The 26,419-nt window shown below is 46.1% G+C and overlaps 1 protein-coding gene across 1 annotated transcript; it reads right to left on the reverse strand.

The window, feature by feature from the left end:
* Nucleotides 1-2,224: 2,224 nt before the first annotated feature.
* SLC5A7 (solute carrier family 5 member 7) lies at nt 2,225-19,981 on the reverse strand. The gene is made up of 8 exons (XM_031441014.2): nt 19,775-19,981; nt 15,164-15,277; nt 14,257-14,412; nt 10,355-10,503; nt 8,768-8,911; nt 7,022-7,175; nt 4,827-5,044; nt 2,225-3,898 (listed from the first exon to the last, which is right to left on the reverse strand). The coding sequence occupies exons 1-8, from the start codon at nt 19,950-19,952 to the stop codon at nt 3,272-3,274; spliced, it is 1,740 nt and encodes a 579-aa protein (XP_031296874.2). The 5' UTR covers nt 19,953-19,981; the 3' UTR covers nt 2,225-3,271.
* Nucleotides 19,982-26,419: the final 6,438 nt, after the last annotated feature.

Genomic DNA, 26,419 nt, shown 5'->3' on the forward strand with positions numbered 1-26,419 from the left:
ATGGACAGTTGCAAATCTACTTATTTGAAGCACAATTTACATAATATTTTGACAGACAAAAATATACGTTTAGAACTATTATGTGTATCTTTCTCTTCAGTAGCAAACTTATGATAAATTATACATTATACCAGAGTAAATCTTCTTAAAGGCTAAAAACAAAAAGTCACATTTATGTTTAAAATACAACACTAGTTTGTCATTTCCAAACAAAGAAAGCTAATGGCCATTACATTAGATTCACTGATTTCAAGCTTACATTCATTTGATACTCACACGAAACTCACTACTTGTAAGTGTAGCAATGAAGTTGGATTTTAATGCTGAGTGTTGGAAAGCTTGTTGCTGACATTTCAGTCCAGCTGCAAGCTGGATGTTTTGAAGAGTATATGTGAAAAAAAAAAAAAAAAACCCCACACAAAAAACAACAACATTAAAGCAACACAAGGAACATGTTACACTTGTAACATATTCTGAAAATAACAAACCTGTTTTATTCTAACGCTTTATCCACAGGTATTGCTTCCAAAGGTTAACACAGCCTATGTTGGGATGTTTCTGTTTTATTTTTCATGGAGGATGGGCTTTTTGAAAATTAGGTCCAATGGGGAAGTATGTCAACTACAAGGCTGCTTGTTACCTATGATGCCAAGACAGAGCCGGTGATGAGCACGGAGACCCTCCACCACGTTCCACAGCCTCGTTCCTCCCTTGGAACGTGGGGGAAATTTGTGCGTGAACCCGAACAAAGACCTTGGGACCAGTGTTCCATTCCTTTAGATCCTCAACCTTTTTGTCCTTTTGAAAAAAAATTGTCTGCCAATATCTAGCCATCCACTGGTGTATTTTACATGAAACTAATCTTTTGTATATCTAGTTTGAGAGTAGGTAGGAAATAATGAGTTAAATAAAAACAGAACATTATTTATTAGCTTAAATTATTTAAGTTTTCTAGTTTTTAATATTTTCAACAAGGTAAACCTTTTCCCCCTTTATCTTTCTACTATTACAAAATGAATGAAATAGAAGAAATTTTCACTGTTAGTATTTATTCTTTTTCATTGGATTTAAATATGATCATTTGGACAATTGTTGCCTGACAAAACTGTGAAGCATAGTGTCAGTGGGGACCACGTGGCCCCGTTTCAGTCTACTTGACCACAGGTGATGAGTTTCTTTGGAAGCATGTGCCTCAAGGAGTTGAAACAAAAACTTACGGTGACGGATGGGTGAAAAGAACTACCCAGGCAGTGCGCTGGGAAGCGTGGCAAGTCTGAAATAGCACGTCTCCCGGGAGCTGCAGGCCCCATCCATTAATTACCTTTAGGGGTCAAATGTTTCCAGCTTGGTAGTTTTTTTTTTTTTTTTTTTTTTTATGTATTTCCTGCCCCTGGTTCTTCTCTCAATCCATGCCTGAGAATCTTGGGACTCCCACACTTACTGGTTCCAAAACCGTGCTCCTTTCCAAGGACTCCATAGGGTACCGGGCATAGAGGAGAATCTGATCACACAGGTGAGTAACAAGAATTCTCTTTCCTTCAGGTTATGGATGATGCTTGGTAAAGATTCTGAATGCAAAGTCATAGTCACCATCACGTTTGGCTAACGCATTAAAAATGCGGGACATTGCAACATGTAAAATTACTTAATTTCATATTTAAACCATTACCCTGTACATTTAATGTATGTTCAGTAACAAGGGAGATTATTATTTGATGCTTTTAGACAATTGAAATGAAAAAAAAAGGAATTCTAGCTTCTCAAACACAACTTATAGACTTAATATCAAATATTGAATTAACTTCAGTTTGTCTACGAATGGCAAAAAAAGAATTTTTCTTTTTTTTTTTTTGGAAAAAGTGCTTCAGCTTGAATAATTCAGCCTGCCTTTCTTTTTTGGATCAGATACTCGGATAATTTTTCATCAGGTCAGTTCATTCTGCTTTTGTAAACACAGCGCCCGTTGCTCCTATAATACGCCTGGTGAGAAAGCATTTAAAATTCTAAAATGGACACAAACCATTATGTATATGTATACACATATATTTCTGTAACTCCAGAAAAGGAGCAAAATAATCTATAATGACCAACCTCATGAAAGTTATGTAGACGTCAAATGCTACAATGGACGATTTCTTCCCATTAGGACTTGTTTTCACTTTCTGCTTTCTTCTGCATTTTAAAATTCACTCTTTATCATTTGGAGTGGTGATGTGTCCAGGACTGAAGACTGGCTTATGCATAAAAAAGTGCCACCGAGTAGCTCTCCTGACATTAAATCATCCTCATGAATGAATATCCCAAATTGGGTGGTTTTGTGTTTCTAGTTTACTAGCAGCAGGTGTGGTCTGTCTGTCTCTCACTAACCTTCATCCGTGGGTAGCTACCTCACCTTATGGCTGGCTCAGTTTCACTTCCTGTGCTAATTTAGATGGCTATTCAAAACATTATTTCTTTTATTTTGAAGCAAAACTTTATGAGCTTCAGATGAAGGTGAAGTTCCATTCTCTACTTAACGGCCTTTGTGATTTATTGCTCTGAAGTTCCCTAGTGCCCCTGCCTTCCTCACTGTGGGTGCTTTTCCCAAGGCATGTGGTGGCTGCAGACACTCTCCAAGGAACCAGGGACCCTCTACCATGATGGACTGTCCTCTCCGATTGCCTCACACGTCAGGAAATGCCGCTCCGCGATATTTTTTGGTGTTTGCTTTGCCTGCGCTCAGGATAATACACACCGCTACTCAAAGGAAAACAAAGTGCATATTCAGCAAATGTTAAAGTTAAGACGTGAAAGAAGGAGTCACTCGTCACCTTGAGAAGGTGAGCTGAGTAACTCACTGCACCGTCCAGTGGGGTGATGGGGACGGACTCTCATGACCTCAGTGCGATGCTGAAACCAGACGCGCGGGGCGTCAGTGCACAGCGTCGGGTCAGGACTGCCCACCTCTGGTTCACTCGTTTCGACTTCCTTGTTCCATAACAAAGGTGAACGGTCTGTCTGACTCTCTCTTCTTTGAGTGGGGCTTGATTCACGTCTGAACAGAGCTACTAGAGTCAGAATTGAATGAGGATGAGAAGTCTGGAGAGCGAGCTGCTGCTTCAGAGGGGCCTCCTTCTGGCCTGTCTTGCCTTTGAGCATCTGCACCAGGATATGGGTCTTTGTCCTCGTGAGCATTGCTTTTAAATATATGTTTTATATGCTGCAAACCATCCTCCGGGACTAGCCTGCGAGCGTGCTGTTTGAGAAAGCGGAGTTTTATGTGGATGGGCGACTACAGACTATCTTCAGTGCCAGAGCCTTCCGGACTGGAATCGACCTCAAGGAAGGCCTCTCGGTTGGTGAAGGTAGAGCTGAGAGTTATGCTCTGCCGAGGTTTCACGGGTGCAAGTTCGTCCAATTTAATGTTTTCATTTTTGACCAGAATTGTCTTGTCCATGTTTTCTTCACTGTGCCTGGCGACAACGGCGTCAAATACATCCAACTTTGGTGGCAAGGTTCCGCTCTCAAACAGGTATTTGGCTAGATAAGAGAAGCAAATGTTGGAGAGGAAGGAGGTCGCCATGGCCAGGGTCTTAAAAGGGAATCTCTGATTGTAAATGCCGCTTCTATCCATGTAATACCCGGGGTAAAAGATCCAGGGCTGCAGGTTCAGGTACGGCTCCCCGCCGGTCACCCTCAGGAAGAGGCCGGACACGTAGCCGGCGGCCGCCCCGTAGGTGTTGGTGCCCTTGACAAAGAGCACGCAGAGCAGCTGTGGGAAGATGACAATGTAGACCAGGTCAGAGCTCAGGTACCACAGCCCGTACACCGTCTTCGTCAGCAGGGCCATGGCCGTCGCCGATGCGCCAAACACGAACACTGTGATCCGCATGACCCACACGATCTCCTTGTCCGATGCCTGCAAGACATCGCCAGCCGGTCAGTTTCTCTCGGGACGTGCAGAGACTGAGAAGCCCTCCTGTGCTTTAAAGCCGCTCTAAGAGTCCCCGGGTCCTCCTGGCTCGATCTATGGGCAGACCCAGCCTCAGCCACAGTGAAGCACATGAGGCAAGCCTCACGGGGGGCTGGGGAGGGTCTCAGTGAACACGTGCAGGAACAGAGACCACCCTGCCCTTGGCTGCATCCCAGGGTGGGCTGAGCCCTGTGTCATCATAGGGGAACCAGCAAGCTTACTTCCCACCTTCAGGAATGGTTTTTAATGTGGCGGGGGAGGCGTGGCCCCTCTGCCTTCTGCGCAGAGGAGGGCAACCTTAAAAAACAAGTGGCAGCGCTTTGTAGGCTGGGACCCGGGAAGCCCAGGGAGAGGCCGGCCTGAGCCGGGGAAGAGGGTGGAGGGGACTGTGGGCCCCTCGGTGAGCGCCTTCCACACCCTCTGCTTCAATAAGGAAAATCAAATTGAGAGGCTCTTTTCTGACCAAGATGGACTTGGGCTCCGGCGGGGAGGGGGCAGGAGTGACACCAGCACCCACGGAATCAAGACTTACCACGTTCTGTCCCCACCAGGGGTCTCAGGTTTCTTATCGTATTTAGTTCAACTCAAAGTTTGTCTAAGATATTTTAGGTTTCATCATTCGATTTGTTATGAAGAGAAGATGTTTAAATGACTGCAATGTGACCGTATCTCCTGGGAAACGGTCATAGTGACTAGTGCCCTCCAGTATTAGTGCGACTGACGGAGCGCCCTGAACGCCTCCGTGCGCAGTGTGCGTTCGGCGCGGCACAGTTTAACCCGCCGTGTTTGATGGAGGCAGGGTCAGACTCTCACGCGGGGTATTAGGAAGATGACAGCGAGCACAGGTACACCATGCGCAGGGAGGCATCCTTACGTTTTGTCGGAACGACAGCTGGTAGATGTTGCGGGCAAACATGGAACTTGCCGACAGGATGGACGAGTCGGCTGAGGACATGACCGCGGCGGAGACGGCCCCAAGGCCGAAGTAAGAAACGTACACGGGGCACAGGTGCTTCAGGACGATCGGCAGGATCATGTCTGCCTGCTGGTTCTCCTTGGGGTCCTTGGTCCCGTAGCTGGTCTGGTTCCAGTCTGTGGGCAGAAACAAACACAACCACCAGTGGTCTTCACCTGGGTCACCCCACTCACCAGGCGGCTTTCAAAATAATTCAGGACGCGTGGATTAGTCTAATCGCAGGGGCAGCTAATAGTCTAACCGGGGATGTTGGTCTAATTAGGTGGGGGGTCCCTGGACTGGTCCAGTGAAGTTGTCTCATTGGTCCTGGTTTCTCACGGGTTTTGGTGACACTAAGTCTTATCCACAAGACCTGCACAGAATGGGAGAGGTTTTATTTACATTTCTCCTCCGCTGCGGTGGCATTACATTGTGCAGAATCACAGACAGTAAGTGTTCTTAAGCCGAAGCGTGGAGTGTGCCTCCGAACCCTGGGAGACGTGGGAGGGCTCCTGGTGTTTCACTGCTCGGTCCTCAGCTGCACACACACATTCTCCCCCTCAATGAAGCCTTGTTTTGGAGCTTCCTCCGCATTGTTTTTCTCTCAGGTAAATTCCTTCCTGCACTGAATTCCACTTACTGGAAACAGGCATGACAGATCAAGGACTGCTCCTTCTTATTGAGTAAAAAGTGCAATTACAAGGCTGAAATTTTCAGGGGTTTTGGACTCCATGGTAAAAGGACTTGAAACATAGGATTATCTTTAGAAGAACGACTTCTTTAGTGTGTTGTGCACTAGCAGGTGCCAAAGACTGCACGGAAGCTTTAAATGGCCCTGAGTACAGCTCCATTTTCACTCGCCCAACTTCTTCAATGTCGTGGTTACAGGACCAGAGGGGAGTGGTGTCCCTTCCCCGATTTTTCTGTTGCAATTGTTCAAAGTCATACTTTGATGGGGCCAGTTTTATAGTGTTAACTGAGATGTTGTGGTGGCAGAAATAACAACCAAGAATGCAGATCTAATTCAAGAAAAAATAGGCTTACCTTTTTTTTCCTTTAGTCTGTTTTCCTATAACACCCTCCCACCCACCCACCCATCCACTAATGGTCAGACCTGTTTTCTGGTTGTGACATAAATGCTATCTTCTATTCAAAGGCACACAGTCACCTTTGTCAGCCACTTTGAGTGTTTACTCACATCATGGGTGAACCGTGGAGTACAGAATACACTAGGAACCATGACTGCACTCTTAAAAATTAAATAATCCAATTATCATCTCTATTAATTGGAAGTCACAGCAGCCTTGTGAGCATCACCCTGGGTCATCTTTACGGAACGCAGCTGACTGAAAGGTAAACTTCTTTAATCTGCTCTAACTGCGTCTATTAGAGGGCTCCCCGGATGTGGGGTTAATGCGCTGTATTTCCATGAAATGCTCTTGAAAGCGGCATAGCATTGGGAACGTAAGGTTCAGAAGTAATGAATGGGCACAATCACATTAAAGGTGAGATTGAAAAAGTGTTCCAGATAGAGGCATCCTGGGAGATAAGCCCCTTAAAAAGCTCTTTTTACCAGTTTTGAGTGAGACACGCTCTAAGGGACTTAGTGCTTTAGTTTATCTTTACCTACAGATGGGTTGATTTCTGCAAGAAAGAAAACCTTTACTTAACAAACCACTGAAAATGTAAACAGGACCCTCAAGTTCAAAGTGGTCCTTAGCGGTCATACAGATGCAGGTCCACTTCTTCTGAGCCAGTGGCTCTTGGCATTGACTCACCGAGGGGACTTATAACAAACACTGGTCCTTGACGCTATCTTAGACAGTTAAAATAAAATCCCAGTGGGGTAGAATAGAAATAGATACTTTGGGGTGTCCCTCTGCCTCCCCCCATGATGTCGGTGTGCACATTGGCTGAGAATCCATCGATACACCAACCCTGGTGGGGAGGGTCCTCACAGAAGTCTTACTGGTGATGTGAGCAAACGACATCTAAGCTAGAAAACAATCTGTTGAATTTGTAACACGATGGGCAGCTATGAACTGCGCGCGGTGAGAGGAGGGGAGGGAGGGCAGGTGGTAACTGACCACGTGGGGAAGCCGCAGGAGACTCACTTGTGGACGCGCCGATGGCTCCGATGAGGACGGCGGGCAGGGCCATGACCATGCACCCGAAGGCTGCCAGGAAGGACAGCACCTGGGCGTAGGTGGCTGAGGACGAAGACAGGACCCTCTGGAAGTAGGCTTGCCATGGGATCCCGCCCAGCATCTGCACGACAACCACAGGGACGCAGAATCAGCCGGAGGCCAGCAGCAGCTGTTACGCGTTGTTAACGTGAGATTTTTTTTTTTTTAACAGTCACGTTCAGAGCAGTCATCTGTATGGCTCTGGAGTGAAGAAAATGGTCCCACCCGCCACTCATCTGCGCTGCTGCCATTAAGTCGCTGTCACGGCTCCAAGGGTGCGGCCAGAACTCCTCCTTCACGATTACATAGCGCAGTCCTTCCTTTTCCTTAATTTACCTACGTAAAGCTGCGTTACAACTACCGGAAGCCTTCAATTTGTTCTTTCCTGGGGGTTCTAACCACCAAAGTTGTCTCAGAAAATTAAGATTCTGAAACGATGAAGCTTAATTTGAATCAAAACAGACCAATGGATATTTCTGGACTCCATTCGTGGGCCAGGCGATGTGCTGGTTGTCAGAGCCCAAAGGTGAGTGAAGCATGGTTCCTGCCCTTGTGAGGTTGTCCGCTGGGAGGTCAGCACATTCGGTGTCTTCCAGGCGGGCATGCAGAGGGCTCGGGGCCGTGCAGGGCATCAAGAAGACACTAGAACTCCTCCTTACGCTCGTTTTACCTCGTACCTAAATGTGGTTTTATTAAAGGACTTACACAATGTGTGAGTACAGTACATAGAAGCAATTTATAATTGCATATCCCTACGCTGGGGCATGCTTCACACCCTAGTTCAGGACGTACCATGAAGCAGTTTGGAGACACTGAACTAGCCTGTAGTTTGTTGCGTGCTATAAAGAATGAAGAGTACAGAAATGAGGAGAAACGATCATCTGGGGCCACAGAGGGAGGCAGACTGTGGCATGGGGACCAGGAAAGCCTACGGGAAGGACACTGCAGTCGGTCCGTAAGCATCAGGGAGTGTCACTAGGTGGACATGGAGAGAGAGGCGGGTTCTTGGGAAAGACTCCAAGTGAGAAAGAAAAAGGAGGAACCCAAGAGGCCGCTCTAAGCCCAGTGTGTACTTGGTACAAGGTGAGGTCAGGGGTGGGGGTGGCTAGAGAGGGGGCCGGGAAAATCCTCTGGCACGTCTGTCATATGAGTGGGCGAGCTGATGAGGGGCCCCCCACAGCCCAGCACAGAGAGGTGCTTCTTAGTCCCCTTCACTGGGCTCTAAACCTGGGATGTCTTCTTGTTCATTATTGCCAGTCTGTGCTAATCCGAGTGTCCAGAACAATTTCCTTCTTGTCAAAGCCATACATGCTCAAAAGTGAAAGAAAAAAAAAAAAAAAAAAGAAACGTAAAAGAAGAAATTCTAAAATTCACAATCCTCTGCCTCCAGTCTGTCTATACTCTTCCACAGCTTTTCCTTCTGGTTTGCAACCCGTGTATCAACGAACCATGAACGCCCTCCAACGCCAATGCATGTTCATCAGTATTTTCAGTGACTACTTGAGCTGACAGGTCATAATTTACCTACGAGTGTCTCTGGACACTTGGGCCATCAGCCTTTGTAAGGAAGGTCAAGTCTGGCTTCCACGGACCAGCTGGAGCTCTCCGGCAGTGGGAATGGGTGGTTTGAGGACAAGGGAGAGACGGCATTCCTGGGGCAAGAGCATCACTTACCAACAACAGAAAGCTATCAAGCCACGTGTAGACCTCAGATGGCTCGACAGTCCCCAGCCAAGGCTTCTGGTACTTGGTGTGCACGGCCGTGAACCCGATGTCGGTGACCGCGGAGTTGGACAGTGCGAAGGGGACGCTGACCCACTGCAAGCAGAGCGCGTTAGTGTCAGGCTGTGTGCGGCCTCTGGGACTCGTGGGACCAGCCTCCCGGCTTGGCCATCCCTCCCTCCTGCTCAGGGGAGGACCTGGAAGCAGGTTCTCTGTGAGACACTGAGACTTGGAAAAGTTAATGTAATGCATTGTCAGCTTCTGTGCTTTAATCGCACTGTGTTCTATCAGCTGCAGAGCAGCCACCGGAAGCCTCTGTGAAGGAAACGTTAACTTTGAGAACTTCACGTATAAACATATAGAAATTTTTGTGTTTTCTTTGAATTAGAGGAAGATACCCATTTATTAAAGTGATGAGGAGAGATCTGTTGAGAACTTGGTGGGTGAAACAAACCCTGGAGACTGAGCCTGGTACCAGTAGGGAGGAGGGCAAGGGGGAGAGCTGGTCGAGGTGGAGCGAGGTGGAGCGAGGTGGAGCGTGGGGACCCCACAGGATGTGTGTGTGCGTGCATGTGTACGTGCATGTGTGTTTACGTGTGCGCATGCGTATGCGTGTGTGTGCAGGTGTGCACGCACCCACACACCTGCTGGGTGACAGGGATGCTGGCCTGGGTGACTCAGGGAAACGGGAGAGATAAAGACAGATAAGTGATGGGAATCCTGACCTGCAAACTAAGGGGTTTGTGTCTTGTTTTGTGGGCAACTGGAAGTTAGAGGAATTTCTTCTGAGTTTTAAAAAGATTTTAACAGTACTTCTTCTGAAATTCTTCTGTCGTAGATGTAAACAGTGAGATCAGAGGAAGGGAGGAGTTAAAAGCAGGAGGTGGCACTGAAGTCACCCAAAGGCCTGAAGCAGAGCCATGGCATTGGTCCCAAAAGGACTGAGGAGGGAGACAGGGCAGCCCTCAGAGGGTCAGGGAAGAAGGGGGTGGGGAGCAGAGGGGACGTCACATGGGACCTGGGTTTACATCTGTGCAGCTCCAAGGACAATGCAAAATCAACAGAATTAGAGAAATGGACGTAGTTTTAGGCATACGTTGATCAGTTATGTCTGTACGCATAGCAATTTGAAGCTTGGAAAACGAGCTGTGTTTGGCCTTTTATTCAGCCAAGTGGGGCCTCACCTAGGAGCCAACAGAGCTGGTTCCTCCTCACTAGTTACGTTTGCAGCAGGAAAGGGTGCCGGAAAGGGTGTCCTAGGCCTTCCTGGGAGTTAACTGAGGCTCCACTTTTCTGTCAGATTCTCACAATGTCACTAGAGTTTCTCATCTAATTAACTCATGGAGAAATTACAAATTTCAAACAGTATAGGACTTACCAGGTATTACGTCTGGTAAGAGATAGCGTTTCTATTAATTTTTGCTCAGTTAGTAGAAAATACCACATCATCTTTTATAAAAGGAGGAAGAGAGGGAGGGAGGGAGAGAGAAGGAAAGAGAGAGAGACAAAGAAAGACAGTATGAGAGTGGTCCCACTTACCAGCCCCACGAAAATGCAGAAGAGCTGGACCACGTCGGTGTAGGCCACGGAGTAGAGCCCGCCCACCAGCGTGTACAGCGTGGCGATGAGCGCGGAGACGATGACGGACCAGTGCACGTCGGCATGGATGACCACGCTGATGGTGGCGCCTGGAGGGTCGGACGAGACAGCTCAGGGGAGTTTCACACTAAATTCCTGACTCTCTGCAGACTGAACATGCATCTGTCTACTTATGGACACGCACACACGCATGTGTACACACATGAGTTTAAAACCTTTCTCTCTGAAGTTAGCGCCTTGCTCACTTATGTGGGAAAAGCTGAAACTCACAGGATGATTACAGAATCCCATGACACACACTAAATGTAACGCTGCTGTGAGACCTCACAGTGATCCCACTGGCCACCTGAGACTCTGACTGGACTGGGCACACGCAGTGTATATGCCCCCATCCATGAGCAAAACTAGCCTTAAGCAGAATCACCCATTTCCACATCTTACAGTCAGGATTCATTCGCTGATCTGTGTTGACTCTGTCTGACAGCTTTCACTAGATGACTCTCGGCGTAAGGTACCAAGGCTTGAAACAAATTTGCGGGAGAAAATGACGCGATTGGTAAATTGCACCTTCCAACTTTCTCTCTTTCAACTTTGTGAAAAACTGCTTTTATTTTATTTGTTGGTGGAGCATTTTCCAGTCCTGTTCCCAGGACCGCAGGGTACTGAAAAGCCCTAGATTTCAGCATCACGTCTTTAAATCATTTTCATCATCCAAATTTTAAGCCTGCCTTGGAAGTCAGTCTCTGTCTAACTTTATGACTTTGTTGAAGTCTGCATCTTCAATAGAACATTGAGGTGTGGACAGTTGGACCACGGTGGCTCTGGGGCCGCCAGTTCAGAATTCACGTGTTGCTCTGCAAACCCTATCCCCACTGTGCTCAAAAGTGTCTCGTTTATATTTCATGTCATTAAATGCAGCCACGATATTCCTATCCTGTTAGCGTGCATGCTACAAACCCATGGTTTCTTCGAGTCATTCACTGCAATCTTACGTTCTGCCACAGCTCCTCAGCTGCGTGGTGATTGCCTATAACACCCACCCAAGATGAAAATCCATTCTTTTAAAGAGCAGTGTAAGATATTTTGATCTAAGATAACAACACAAAGTATTTTTCAAGACTTTTTTTGCCTTAGTGCTTTGGCTTTGGTAACAAAACTAAATTAATTTTTTGAGCAAAAACCAACTGAGGAAAGAAATAATCTAGTAAGGAATTGGAAGGTGAAGACAAGGGAAGGAGGTAAATTATTTGTAAATGGCTTTGGATAATTGACTGAGTTATTGTTCTTTGGAGAGCTAACAAGTTATTTATTTCTCCTGAGATTATTTACTTCATGTTAAACCTTCAGTTGCAATTTTTGGCCATTCATCTTTGGTCTTGTTCTCTGCTTTAATTAACAACATTTTGAAGTTATATCTCATGAGTTATGAAAAGTCCAATTATTACCTGACCTCTTTGGGATACTGTTTAATTTTCCACCCATCTGTGAAATTTCTATTAATCCTGTACTTTCAAAAGGCAGGGAGCTATATTTATGGAAGGAAGATCACTGGACTTGGAGCCTAAAGATTGAACACCCTGCTAAATGCTGCCATTTGGTTGTAACCCAGTGGTTTTAAAGAAGTCATTCACTTTTGTACCACTATTAAGTTTGGGATAATTTTTTTCTCTAAAATACTTCCTAAATAATTCCATCATTTGTAGTCACATCAAAGTTACACTTCCAGATCTGTTGGGAAATACTAATTTACTCATGCAGCCACAGAAATAAATATACTGCAACTAAAGTTATAAAAACTCACTGAATTTGAGCTGTTAAAAGTGTAAATAGACATTTCTTTAAGAAGTTGTCAGAAAGTCATCTGTTTGTACCAAGAAGATAGTCTAAGACTCTCATAAGTTTCAGTGGTGACATTCACAGTGAGGTGGTGACAGATCTCGTCCCAGGTTGCTTGTAACACTGACTTGACTTACGTCCAACTATTGCTTTTGAAGAAAATAGAGGTGCTAATTTAAAAACACACACACATTCTCTTTGCCAGAGCCTGTGTTTCCAGAGCAGCGGCACTGTTTTCATGTCTGTTGCTTGATGTGTATGTGTGTGTGTGTAAGAGATAAACATATTTTACACGTATACTGATGGGCACACACAGATGTAGACAGATATTTACATAACTAACTGCCGAAAAGTTCAGGGCTTAGCTATTATGTTTTGTATTTCCAAAATACTTTAGAAATAATGGGTTTTTCAGTCTACCCTCCCTTCAGGGCTCTGTTATATAAATTGGTCTTTCTTCAGCAAGAGTGAACACGTTGTACCCTGTTAGACATTCACCCCACTCCTTTTTTGACATCTCAGCAGGCAGTTTGTTCTTAAAACTGAAATTTTCTGGTGTTGAAACCAATGACAAATAAGCTACCATTGCTTCCTGGCTAATGAGAGCAGGTGGGGAGGGAGGTGTGCTTTTATGCAAAATATATTAGGCTGTGCCATGGTAGTTATGGAGAATGATTACCCAGAACCAGGAAAGTGCAACATGTTTCAGTGAGTTATTACAGCAATTTATAACTATCAAATTATCTTCTATTCTCCACCAAGTCATTCCTTCATTTCACAACTGGAGGCCAAGAAAATAAGATATGACTGTACGGGAGTCTAGGGAGAAAGAAGTGAAAGGTGGTGTAAACTAAAGTCTGATGTTAGAGACCAGATCAGGTGATACACTGAAACCACAAGCTTGTAGTCTGGAATATAGAAGGAAATTCATCTTATCCGACTTTGGTTTTGGCCACTTAAAGTCTGGCTGTGGACGCAAACCATTTATCCCCATTTGTAAGATGAGAGGGAAGCCTGGTGTCACACATGGACGCAGCTCCCTCAGGAAGGATGAGGAACTCCTGACACTGCTGGTCCTTGGGAAGGAACTGCGCCCAGTATGGTTGCTTAGGTGCCCCCTCGATGAAAGGCTGGGGTACTGAGCCTGAAGCTCTCCCACAATCCCACCAAAATCTGTTTTTTCTAAGTCTTGAGAGTGGGCTGAGAATCCAAGGTCCGAGGACAGGATGTCCTTAGCATCGACGGATCCTGGCATAGGTGAGACCTGAACGAGCCCATTTCCCACATCCCTGAACAAGCCTGCGGCCCGCACTCTAGGACGCAGTGGGATTTCACTGAGAAGGGAAGGGACACGGGTTTCCTTCTTCTCTTTTGTAGAAAGAGTAGCTGTAGGTGATTCATTCATTTGCTTGTTTGTGATAAGACTGGAACAGCTAGCAAGACACAGGTCCTGCCTTCAAGAAACATAGAATGCCTTTTGTGAGGTTGGAAGTTGGGAAACAGACAAACAGGCACGTAACCTTACAAGTGATAAGACCACTGAACACAAAAGTCCCAGTGTCCAAGGAAGGAAGACCAGAGGAGAGGCTTCCAGGGTGACAGTTCTGGGGAAGTGACACCAGAGAAGATCTGAAGGTACCTCCCGGCTGGCTGGATGGAGGTGAGAAAGGAAAGGGGGTGTGAGTCCAAACCAGAGAGCACGGGCCTAATGGAGTGTCAGAGGAAGGGAGGGAGAGAGGGAACCAGAGCCCAAGTCACAAGAAGCCTTCCTAGCCTGGCTCAGAAGCCTGGTTTTCAGCAGGAGAGGGACGCACTGCTCAGATCTGCATTTTAGAAGGATGTCTCCTACCAGTGGAGGTCAGCAGAGGGGCCACACTGTAAGCAGGGGGTGGTCCAGGTGAGGAGGGCCAGGGTGGCCCCGCCTCAGGCTGGAGAAAGTGAAGCCATGCACCTGACGCTTCCCCAGCCCGGGTGATGCTGCCAGCCCAGCGCCTGCCGGTCCTTACCTAAGGCGGAGAAGATGGCCGCGGCCCAGAACATCTCCCCCATGAGCGCGGGAATGAACAGGAGCCCCCCCATGCGCTTGCCGTAGATCTGCTGGAACGGGTCCAGCATGGTCACGTAGCCCTTGGAGCGCATGGGCTTCGCAAAGAACAGACCACCTAGAGGGCATGAAAGCAAGTGTCAGTGAGAAAATAAAAAATCCTTAACACAGTAGTAGTCTTGGCCCATCTCTGACTCTGTGTAACGTCTCCAGGAATTTTTTTTAGCACACTTAGATGTGTTGAGAGACCAGTCTGCACAATCCTGTGAGTGTAAAACCAAGAAATATTTAGCAACCCAGTGGAAATTTCTGAATACAGTTGTCCTTGTATGCATCCAAGGCTGTGTCCGGCATGGCTGAGGCATGTGAACCGAGAAACCTGGACCAGCACGGCTCTCGTGGAAATGTCTTCATGCGTTTGGATGGCCCAGCAGGACGTTCAGACATCTGATTAAGCACGAGAGCCATTAAAAGTATTCTAAGTGCAAAAAAATATTAGGAACTCTCTGTTACATAATATTCTCAACCTTTTACTAGTTTGATTTACAAAAAGAAATTCAGGTATCATTCAAGTGGATTCATTTTTAATGATACACCCACACTGTTTTTGAAAGAAAAAAAATCACTCTGTTACAAAACCCACTGTTCTGATAACTAAAAGATCAAGGGACATTTTTTTTTTTTAACATAATCCGTAATCAAGAGATCCGATGGTCTAAACACAAGTATTATCACTTTCTGCTAAGAGCTGCTCAGGGGTTTCTGGTCTCATTTCCCACGATCGTGGTCCACATCACTTGACTTGTTATTTGTGTTTCTGGTCTCTACGCTTTACGGACGGAGTCACTCAGGTCTACGGTTTTGCTTACCTAAAATCAGACTAAGAGAGTATCCGATGGGTGCCTGCGCCCAAGCGAGACCGTAGCCTGGCACGTACACGGCTTCGGCTGTGCCGTTGATGTAACCTCCTCCGACCCAGGTGGCTGCAACAGAATAAAAAGTGAGGGGAAGACACGGGCATACGCGGCGTCCCTGGACCTGCTCAGCGCGGCCCAGCCGCCCTCGGCCCCGAGCGGCTGGCGAGGCGGCCACGGGGCGCGCGGCGGGTCCGGGCTGGAGGGTTCTAACCGCGGCGGAGGCGCGCTGGGCTTCAAGGACTTAGGCAGGAAAAATACATGTGCGCTCTCGATACTTTTTTGGTATTGGTTACACGGCAAAGATCAAACATTTCCAATGTCCTAAGTCATTCTGTTATTTACATTAATTCACCTATTTTTATGGTTTTTAAAGTGATATGGAGAAAATCTAAGGTTACCTTTGGAGCTCCCATTATGGTTTCACTGAAGAGTGTGGCCCCAGGTACGTTCTAAATCCATTTAGTCGTCAGCACTTTTAAGTGATTTATTGTATCATAAAGCCTGGGATCATATACGATATGTTATATTATATCTCAATAATACTGCAACAGCCACCATCACAGGGGTCCAGGGTCTTCATTTCAAGATCTTTTTGTTTTAATGGTACTGATCTTTTCTCATTGACCATGACTGTTGTCCTCAAGCAGTGGTGTGTGTGTGCGTGCGTGCGTGTGCCTATGCGTGCGCATCTACATGTGTTTATGTGTGCATATGTGTGGGTGTGTGGGGGCATGTGTATGTGTATATGCATGCATGTGTGTGCATGTGTATGTGTGCCTATGGTGTGTATGTGTGGGTATGCATATGTGTGCACATGTATGGGTGCGTGTGGGTGTGCATACGTGTGTATGTATGCACACATGCATGTATGTAGGAATGTGTATGCATGCATATGTATAGGTATGTGTGGGTGGGTGTGCATGTGCATGCATGGTGGGTGGGTGGGTGTGTTTTCATTAATAGAGTCACTTGGTAAACATCTGGGTACGTAGGATTTTGGTGAATTTGTTCTGAATTGTAACTGAGTTGTATTACTACCTTAAATTGTTGAGGGACTGGAGGGAGGAGGGTGACACTTTTACCGGCAGGGCTCCTAAAGCGGGTTCTAATGACCTTTTCCTCCTCTGACTTCCTCAGTACCCGCCTCACACTTAGCGCCAGACCTGCCTTCAGTAGAATTTACAGCACTGACCACATGGCCATTTGCAATTCTTTGTTCTAATCCAGTGTTTTCAGTAAGATGGCTGCTATTTCATAGAGAATAACAAGAAATACATTTTCTTCAGATGTTATTAAGTAACATTTCTTTAACATAAGACTTGGAGAAAAGAGGTCACAGACCCCCCCCAAAAAAACCCCCCACATTTTGATTAAGTAAGCTTGGGCTGAGAATAAGCTATAAACTCTATCATTTTCTCTGAGAAGACAATATAATAGTTGATACTTGCTGAAAAAGGAAAGTTAACGAAACACTCAAATCCTTGCAGTTTATGTCCTTTTAAGAGTATGATTGAAATATTTAAAATTATCCCTCGACAGAATTTGAGTAAAATTATGAGGAACATAGGCTGGTATGAAGCTCATCAGATATGAGACTGAATTCTGGGATGTATCATCCAATGGGGAATAAAATTTGACTCTGAAAAGTTCTCTGAAATCTCACAGTTAGAACATAAGGAGAGTAATATGGATACAAAACTGCCAGCCCCACGTGTTTCTGTTGTGTCTTTTGTCAACATGTATCCAGCTTTTAATCCAAATACAAAGCCAAGAGGAGAGAATGTTCAGGGGTTAACACCACTTTAAAAGGTCACCATGAAAAGACCTTCCTGTAAAGGAATTTTAAGTGCACTTAATGGAGAGTTACTATAAAAATTCTCAGGTGGACAAACGTGTACTTAGCTGCCTCTCTCATCTTCACGGTAGCTTTTCTGTGGGTGTTGATAAATAGCAAACTCTGTGATTTGCTTTTCTCATCCTGAACCCTGCTGAACTTTAAACACGCTTTTTCGCACTGGGCATGTAACCAGGACCCAGAGGAAAAGACTCTTAGAGGCACAGTGCCTGAGACCCTCACCTTCCTGCGAGGCCCCTGGGACTGCTGGCACCGCACCAGCAATGCTTCCCCGCATTAAGTAAACGTCTAGTAAAGAATCTCAAGCAAACACACACACACACACAAAGAAAAAGAAAATAAGAGGGAAAAAGAAAGTAGACGTCTGATGGTCTTACAAGCACAGCACTTATCAGTGATCATCTTCCACGGTGGGGGTCTCCTCTGTCTTTCTAAGAAGAAAATTGGTGCCTGAATGATTGCAGACATTAAAATACAGACCAGCAGGCTGGTTACTCATTACGATTACAGTCCCTCCACTTTCATCGATCTGATGCTTTCTACATCAGAATTTGCTTTGCGGGTTTGCATATTTCATGTCAGGTTCACGAGTGAGAGCCAGAATTATTCTAAATTACATGCATTCTTATTTTCAATCTTTATTTTTCATCAAAAATATACAATCAATGAATCTGACAAGAGTTAGATAACGTGATTCGGATTTTAATTAAATTATGATATTGATCAAGGCTTTTTTCTGTTCTGAGAGATTTAAAAAAAATCTTTAAAAGCTGAGCTCAGGCATGACACTTTTTAAGAAAAATCATAATTCAAATTTTTAATACACTGTAATAGCCTATTAGATTAAAAAATCACTCTAAATCATAAAAATCTGAATTATTATCTTTATGAACATAATAAATATTAAATTAGAGTAGGAGAATGTTATAATAATTTGCAATGAACAAAATACTTTGGTATACACAACTCATTTATTCTTTTCAACAGTTTTGAATCAACAACTTTGGTCACTTTAATTTGCTTTCCTACCTGTTTTCTTTGTCAGAGGAGAAATCTGAGGGAAATACAATGACAATACTTGAATCCACTTCACATACAGTATCACGTATGGGTCTTTAGAGGAAAGAAGAGATGTTCAGGCTACAATGAAAACTGGAAGCGAAGATATACAGGTGTGCATGTTGTTCATTGATTAGTGGATAGTAAGAGAAACGCCACGAAAACCTGTGCCAACGTCTCAGCAAACGTCTGCAGGTGTGTGTAATTCTTTTTCTTCATGTTTTTATGTTTTTCTAATTTTGCATCTTATGTATCAGAGAAAATATTTTTGCAAAACATATATTTTTCTGTATGTGTGTGTGTGTAGAAAAAACCAGAGACAGAGGGTCCAAAAGAGCTCTGTTCACCCTGGGCCCCTTCATGGAGAATGGGGTGAAGGCTGTGGAGGGCTGGACGTGGTATGTGGTGGGGGCCCTGGCGTGGCTGCCGGACCAGGGTGCGGTCCTGGCTCTGGTCCTTGCAGACCACGTGACTCTGGGTCCTGACTCCACCCAGAGCCCTTCCCTAGTGCTGCCATGAAGATCGAATAAAACCACAGACATCTGGCGAAGAGTTAAACATAAAATGTGGATATCTGACAGGCAGACTCTGGAGTCCAAAAGTTATCTACAACATTGCAGGTTTCGGGTTGATTTGGTAACTATTTGATATCCAGGGTGAATCACCTTTAACGAGCACTTCAGGGCTGACGATTGGCATCATTCTGATGTGACAGTTTTCCAACGAGCGCTCACTGAGTTCCCGTTAGTGTGGGCTAGGCTGCTAATGTTTAAAAACCTAATAAAGACTCTAAAATGAAAAAAAATGTGTGTTGTCAGTGAATAGGTATCAAGTGATATTAAAGATATAATTTTAAATTGTTGTTTCGTAGAATTATTGTCAACAACCGAGAGAAGACTGTAAAAGAAAACCAGTCGTCACTTGTTCAGAACCACCTCTGGGCAGAGGAGAGATTCCTGCGGCTCCCAGCACAGAGACGGCTCGCATGGGTTAGAGCTGCGGTTGGCAGCTGGAGGATTCCTACCGCGACATGCCCTGGCTGTTTCCCTTTTATATCAATGTTCCTGGAAATCTTTTTTTCCCCCCAGTGCTGTGGATCCCTAACAATAAATGTGCTTTCCTTCTGTGAGTAAATTATCTTATTAAATGGGAGAATAGGATTTCAAAACAGGACATCAATCAATTTGCAATTGTGTTGCTCCCAAATTAATTTATCCAGGTTTAAAACCATCACTAGTTAGTGTTCATTGACTAGTTAGGATTCATTAAGGTTACTCAAAGTCACAGCTTTCTGCCTGTATTAATGAACAGGGGGAGATGCTGACTTCATCACGTTAAGGAACAGAAACACAACTTTAAGATGAAGACATTTTGCACATTCCTCCACCTCTTTGTTTTCACTGTCTCATCCACTGAACAGCCCAGGGAGCCCAGGCTGCTTTCACTGACACTCTGTCTGGTGATTTATCATAAAATCATTTGTTCAAGTGCTACTGACTTGAAACCGCTGCATTTTTGTTCTACATAAATGTAAAATTATTTTAAAAATATATGAGTAGTGAACACTTGTAATCCCCCAAGGACAAAGAACAAAGTTTGCCTGCAGTCACTCAGGGGAGCAGAGGGAGGGGTGGGCGCAGGGGACCCACCTGTCATGGTGAAGCCGCCCACCAGCAGGCCGATGTCACGGCCGCCAACAATGATGGCCTCGCTGCGCTCTTCGGAGCTGCCACTGTGTTTGGTCCTCCAGGCGGCCCAGATGCCGACCAGCAGGATGAGCAGGTAGAACACGACGATGGCTATCAGCCCCTCCACCTGGAGAGCCATTGTTACCTGGGGCTCCGCGTTCTGCGGCAGCTGGCTACTTCATTAAGGCTTCTGAGGGAAAAACAGCATGCTTCATCAACCAGCCAAGCCAACACAGGCAGCCAGGACTCAACCGGCCAGCCCCTGAGAGGGCCGGCACCACTTAAAAGAAACAGTGCTTTGAAATCTCCCGTTCAACCGCGATTACCGACAAGTGTCCATGAGCTCACTATTTCTAGTCAACAAGTCCACCTTGTTTCGAGTTTTCAAGAAACAGAAGCAAATTGGAAATGCTGTTTAAGAAGCATAATCATTTTTTGTGGAAGAAATACTTGCAATGCACAATTAACTTTGTCTTGTATTTTTGCTCAGTAACTCGGTCAAGAAATCCCTTACAAAGAGTGTGCTGTGTTTGCTTTTTGGAGCTAGGTATTTTTCCATCTGGAATTACTCAGTAGTGCAACTGTATCATAAAAGATGACTCTGAGAATTGATACATTCATTCATTCATTGTTCATTCATTCATTATGGTAACCTTCCTTTCAATAATTTCAGGGAATGGTTCCAAAAGCATTGTGACATGCAAATATCTGTGGGGGAAAAAACTTCAGGAAAATCCATTTCAATATCACACGGCCTCCAATTTTCAACAAGTGCTCAAGGTTCAAGTCACCGCAGCCACTGAAGACTTTGTGTTGTTTAAGGGGTCCCCCTCCGGATTCCACCGCCCTCCAGTGGTCTAATCTGTCCCCCACCCCCAATGGCACATACAAGAAAACGTTCAAAAATAGAGAAATGCCTAAAAGGTAACGGGGCGTCAGAGGCATTCAAAACAAGACTCTTGGAAGAGAGATAAGTCCTAATGCCTTCACTTTCTGGAATTCTTGTTCTGTTATTCCCCCCTCTCGTGACCACGGCCATTCACACTCCCGGTTCGCACAGCGAGTGTGTGGGGGAGACTCAGACATCCGCGCGCACACGCAGGTGGGTGATGGACCTTGGGCCAAAGAACTAGCCCCTCGGATTCCTGGCAGGCGGGACGGGCTTTGCCTTGCCAGCCCGAACACCGGGAAGGGCCGCTGTCTCTCTTGCGCCGCCGGCGCCCCCGGCGTCCCCGCGCCGGCCGCTTCCCTGCGCCCCGCGCCCCCGGCACCCCCGCGCCCCAACATCACCGAGCTCGCACCCGCGGGCCCGGACTGTGGGCGCCGATCCACCGGGATCCCCGCGGGAGGCACCGAGCCGCGTCGGAGGAGGGGTGGCCCGACGCGCTCCTACCTGGAGATGCGCGGCGCCGGGAAGCGCTCCGCGGGTCCCGTCTGCTCTCGGGAACGGCGGAGGCCGAGGCTGCGCGGGACCCGGGAGGGGCGGTCAGGGGCCCAGGGGCAGCAGGGTCCGGCGGTTCCAGCTCCCGCGTCTCCGCACCCGGCGTCTCCAGGAATGCGGCGCGCGCCGAGTTGATAGGTGTGGGCGCGGCGCGGGGCACTGGGTGCGGAGAAGTGGCGATCGATCGAGTATTGGTCACGGTCCCCTTTATAAGGGCGGCTGGCGGGCGATCGTCAGAGCCGGGGAGGCGGACGTCAGAGGAAAGTGGCCCGCGAGCCGGCGGGCGTGGGGCGCAGGGGACGGGCCGGAGCCGCCGGGCCGGGCTGGGCTCTGGGCTCCGGGCCAGCGAGCCGCGGGGTCCCGGCCCGACAAGGCGGGCGCGGCGCTGCCACTCCCGCTCCCCTCCTCCAGGAAACACGGCATGATTCCCCAGGGTCATTTCCAATTCCAGCTCCCCACGACTCTGGTTGGAAGCAGGGGATGAGGAGACGGGGAGGGTCTCAGGAAATCAGGTTTTCAGATGGAGCCGCTGGAGGTCCAGCAGAGGAGGGAGGAGTCCAGGGGTCTTGCCCCCCCAGACCTTGCGGGGATGGTTTCCTGAGGCTTCTCTCACTGGTGCGCACCGGCCGCCTACCGGGGCCTCGGGTGGAGGCTGATTTCAGCTTCCCTGCTGACGGGTTCTTTGAAGGAGACCTTTCAGGAAGGTTTCAAGAGTCATTTTAAAATTCATACCTTTTCCACTTAAAAATGGGATCAAGATGAAAGACTCTAGGAGCTGTCCACATCAATGAAGGTATCTCCTAAGCCAGACAAGCTTGACCAACCAGGTTGCCGCCCACCTAAGTACCCTATTCCAGGGCTGCACAGTTTTGCTATATAAGCTTTAAATCTCTATCTGCACCCAGTATCTATATCTAATACCTAGATTATATGTCTGTGGCTACATTCACATCTAGCTGTACTTAGATATCTGTATAATAGAGAACCACAGACATCGTATTTCTGTGGGTGTGTGAGTGAAGGAAGAGACAGAGAAAAAGGGAGGGGAGCCACAAAGCCACAGCCCCTCTGGCCACGTTTCTCACTTCGTCCCATGTCCCACCAGCCCTGCCAGTGAATTAAACAGCGAAATAGGAAAATCTAATAGCTGACAGAATAAGTGAGTGTTTCCTGACTCCTGTCCACCTCTCCCAATGCAAAATGTCAGGTCGTCCCCCATTTCTTGCACTGGATTTGGAAATGAACTTTCAAATGCACATCACCACTCCTCTTCTTTGTTCTCTGCATGCACAGTGACAGCATCCGACCACTCTGCTTTAGACAAAGTCCACGGAGGCAGAGGAGGACAGGGAGAAGGGCCCATGCGCCCGGTTATCCTGTCTGGTCTGTGTGATTGCACGCCTTTCTATGTAAATCCATCTTCACATGAAAGTGTTATGAATGTAAGCAATTTTGAGAAATGGACAGAGGGAAAACAGAGATGGAATTTTACAAAATCACTCGAGTAATTTTTCACAAAAATTCATTCATTCATTTTGTTTTCGACTGTTATAACTGCATTTCTGATTCTGGATGTTGGCTGCAGGTTAATTACATCTTTCCTACCGGAATGTACTTAAGGTGATGATGATGGAAATGTGTGATGGTAGCGGGGCAGGCTTGGGCAACCGCAGCGTATGAAATGGTGCCACGGCTAAGATCAGGAGGTGGACTCACATCCAAGGAGGGACGGAGAGGAGGCTGTCCTCTCCTCAGAGAACTATGCCCGGGAATGCGGCCAGGACGCAGGGCTCTGTGGGGCCCCTCCTAATCCACTTAAGAAGCCAGACTTGCCAGACCCCAGATTCAGTGCCAGATCTGGGAAGGTACAATGACCTTGAAAATGGCCAGAGCAACTCTGACCTGGCAGAGTAGCTGTCCTCCATGATGAGGAGCGGCAGCTGGAAACAACCATTGCCGACGCACGGAGTCTGCTTCTGGGGAGACGTTTGCTCATTTGCTCCTGTGTCCCATCTCGGGATGCTGCTGCTTGTGAATTTCTGCTCCGGGATGTGCCCTCCCTGCCACCCATTCCTCTTTTGTCTTCAGTCTGCGTCTCTGCCCCCACGCTCCTGAGAATATACCATCCCGCTTGCAGGGAGGGAAATTCATGCCAGTGGAAGATCAGTTGCAGCTCTGGCAGATTGAAAAGCTGGGTTGGCCTTTCCAAATCATTCATTAATTTAACAGACATTTCCCAAGAGTCTTTGATGTTCCAAGCTCTGTCCTAAGTACAGAGAAACTTGCAGACAATTATACAGTCCCCTCCCTTCTGCAATTTATCGTCAGTGAGAGGACAGAAGGAAATAAGCAAAAGATGTCCCCAGTAACTACTGTAAACACTGGGAAAGGTGCATCTTGTCTATGCACATGGGTTTTAGGGAAAACACAAACAAAAGGCTGCAAACAGAATGGGGTGCACTTCCTGCAGGAGGGGGAGCATTCATTCAGTAAACACGTGGTGAGCACCCACTCTGTGCCTGGAATTGTGACCCGGGCTGGGTACACAGTCAAGCGACTGATGGAAAATAGCCCTGTCCTCAGTCGGCTTATGCCCAAGCCAATTGCTCAAAGTATGGTCCAGGGAATCATCTTTTTTTTTTTTCTTTTAATAATGCTGGTAATTTGATGGTGACATCACTTGGCATACACATACTGAACATGACTCCAACGTGAGTGAAAACGCATAATGAGATTTTGGGGGATGCATTTTCCTCATGTTGCAGTCCTCCATAACGTCCAAGTGCCCTCATATGAGTTTCACTCGAAACTTTCAGTTTTTCAGTTGATTACCCTCAGCTTCAATTGCACTTCTGGCCTGTCATTTCCAAGCCAGGGTGATGATCAGAATCATAGAGTGCTTTAAAAATGTCAGATTCTAGGTGCCCCCACCCCCCAGCAAGAATTCTGGTTCAGCAAATCTTGGGTAAGAGATGAAATTGTTTTATTTTTTTTAAATAGACTTTTTTCTCATTTTTTCTTTTTTTCTTTAGAAGCAGTTGTAGTTTCACAGTAAAATTGAAAAAGAATTTCCTTAATTCTCCCTGTGTCCCCTCACATGCAGAGCCTCGCCCAGTATCAACATTGTCCCCAGAAGGGACATTTGTTACCACGGATGGACCTACACAGACACGTCATCAGCCAGAGCTTCCCACAATTACATGGAAACTAATGTCCACCTCTGCATGGATGTTTACAGCAGCTTTATTCATAATCACCAAAACTTGAAAGCAACCAAGAAACCTAGAGGTCCTTCAGTGGGTGAATAGATAAATAAACTGGTCCATCCAGACAGTGGAATATTACTCAGCACTAAAAAGAAATGTGCTATCAAGCCATGAAAAGTCATGGAGGAAATTTAAATGCATACGACTAAGTGAACAAAGCCAGTCTGAAAAGTGTGCATTTCCCTGATGACATGATGCTTTTCATGTGCTTGTGTGTGAAGTCTAGGGATGTTCCCACATCCAGTGACAGTAAATTTCACGACTGGTGTGGTGGATAAAAAATGTCACTGCATGTTTCCTTACCTAATGGCAAAGAAACGTATTGCTGATAACCTTGGGGTCCTTCAGGAGTTTATATATTCTATTAACCACATCATAGACTAAGGTCTGGATTCTACTTGACCAGTTTTTAACTGAATCCAATTTCTGCCTTTGCAGGAGGGTCTGGGAGGAGCAGCGACGAGCTGTGTTGATGGGGGTTGATGGTGTGGAAGAGGCGACAGGCTCCTTCTGCCTCTGCCTGACTCTCTGCCCTCACCAATGGGTCCAGCAACTTTTCCGAGACACCCTCCTGACCTTGGCCAGCTTGTGCGATGCTAATCTCTCTTCATCCTTTTAGACTTGGCTCAGACACTGTTCCAGGAGAAGCTCCCATGATCCCTGTCTGTGTCCAGACCGGGTGACGAGCTTCCTGGCAGCCGTTCCGCGTCTCTCTGTCAAACGTCTGCAGAACCCTTGTCTGCTTCTCAGCAGCCTGTGAACTCCGTGGAGGGGAGGCCACCGTCCACTCTTCTTTATGTTTTCAGCGCTCAGCACTGTGCTTGGAGAACTTCTAGTCAAAGACCTGGTTGAACTGAACTGCTTATTATTTTACAGAAGATAAAATTTAAACTCAAAAAGAACGAAGACTGGAGCACCTTGGAATAGACCTCCACGTCCCGACAGTAACAATAACGGTGGAATTAATCACTTGGATCCAAACCAGTTAGACTCAAAGGCAATTGCCCGGCAAATGCCAAGCTCTCCCTTCTGTCCTCATGATAAACAACACCTGATGACTGAATCTTCATAGTTTTAAAACAAGAGGTTATACAGGAATGACGCCATTGTATACCCTCATCGTGGTTTAAAAAACGTATAACAATGATGAGCAATGTATTTTAGGGTCGATGACTTCCTCCTGTTGGTGGGGTCACAGCCATTCTGTGCAACCATAGCTAGAGGTCTTGGTAGCATCAGAAGACATTTTTCCTTCTGGTTATTTTTCTAACATTTTATCATGAAAATATTCAAGCAGGTATCAAAGTTGAAACAGGTACCAAAGCTGACAGTGGTACAGCCATCATTTAGAAGCTGAGTAACATTTTAAAATCTCATATCTGTTTGTCCATCTTCTATACACTCCTCAGTTCATGTTATTTATTTGATTCATTTCAAAATAAACGGCGTAAGTGCGATTCTGAGCAAGCACATCATTGTATTTCAATAATTTTAAAGCCAAAAATTTTACTAGATACAAAACAGACATTTTACAGTAATAAAAGTGTCAATCCATCAAGAATATATAATAATTATAAACATGTATAATTGCATACCTAATAACAGAGCAAAATACATGAAGCAAAAACTGACACAATTTAAGAGAGAAGTTGGCAGACAATTCAAATGTAATAACTGTAGGCGTCAAAATTTGTTTTTCATTAATGGGTGGAACAAGCGGACAGAAGATTAGGAAGAAAATAGAAAGCTGGAAAACACTATAAACCAGCTAGAGCTAACAGACATTTATAGAACATTCCTTTCAGCAGCAGCAAAACAAAAATTCTTGTCTAGTACACATGGAACAGTTTTCATAATACACAACATGCTGGACATAAACTGAGTCTCAATAAATTAAAA

The sequence above is a fragment of the Camelus dromedarius genome, chromosome 33 (assembly GCF_036321535.1).
Source record: "Camelus dromedarius isolate mCamDro1 chromosome 33, mCamDro1.pat, whole genome shotgun sequence".
Taxonomy (NCBI): Eukaryota; Metazoa; Chordata; class Mammalia; order Artiodactyla; family Camelidae; genus Camelus; species Camelus dromedarius.

Coding starts and splice junctions, on each gene's coding strand:
- SLC5A7 (XM_031441014.2), bottom strand. CDS start 19,952: ATGGCTCTCCAGGTGGAGGGGCTGATAGCCATCGTCGTGTTCTACCTG. Junction 14,413..15,163: donor CTCTCTTAGTCTGATTTTAG/GTAAGCAAAACC, acceptor CATGCCCTCTAG/GTGGTCTGTTCTTTGCGAAG. Junction 5,045..7,021: donor AGCCATCGGCGCGTCCACAA/GTGAGTCTCCTG, acceptor TTCTGCCCACAG/ACTGGAACCAGACCAGCTAC.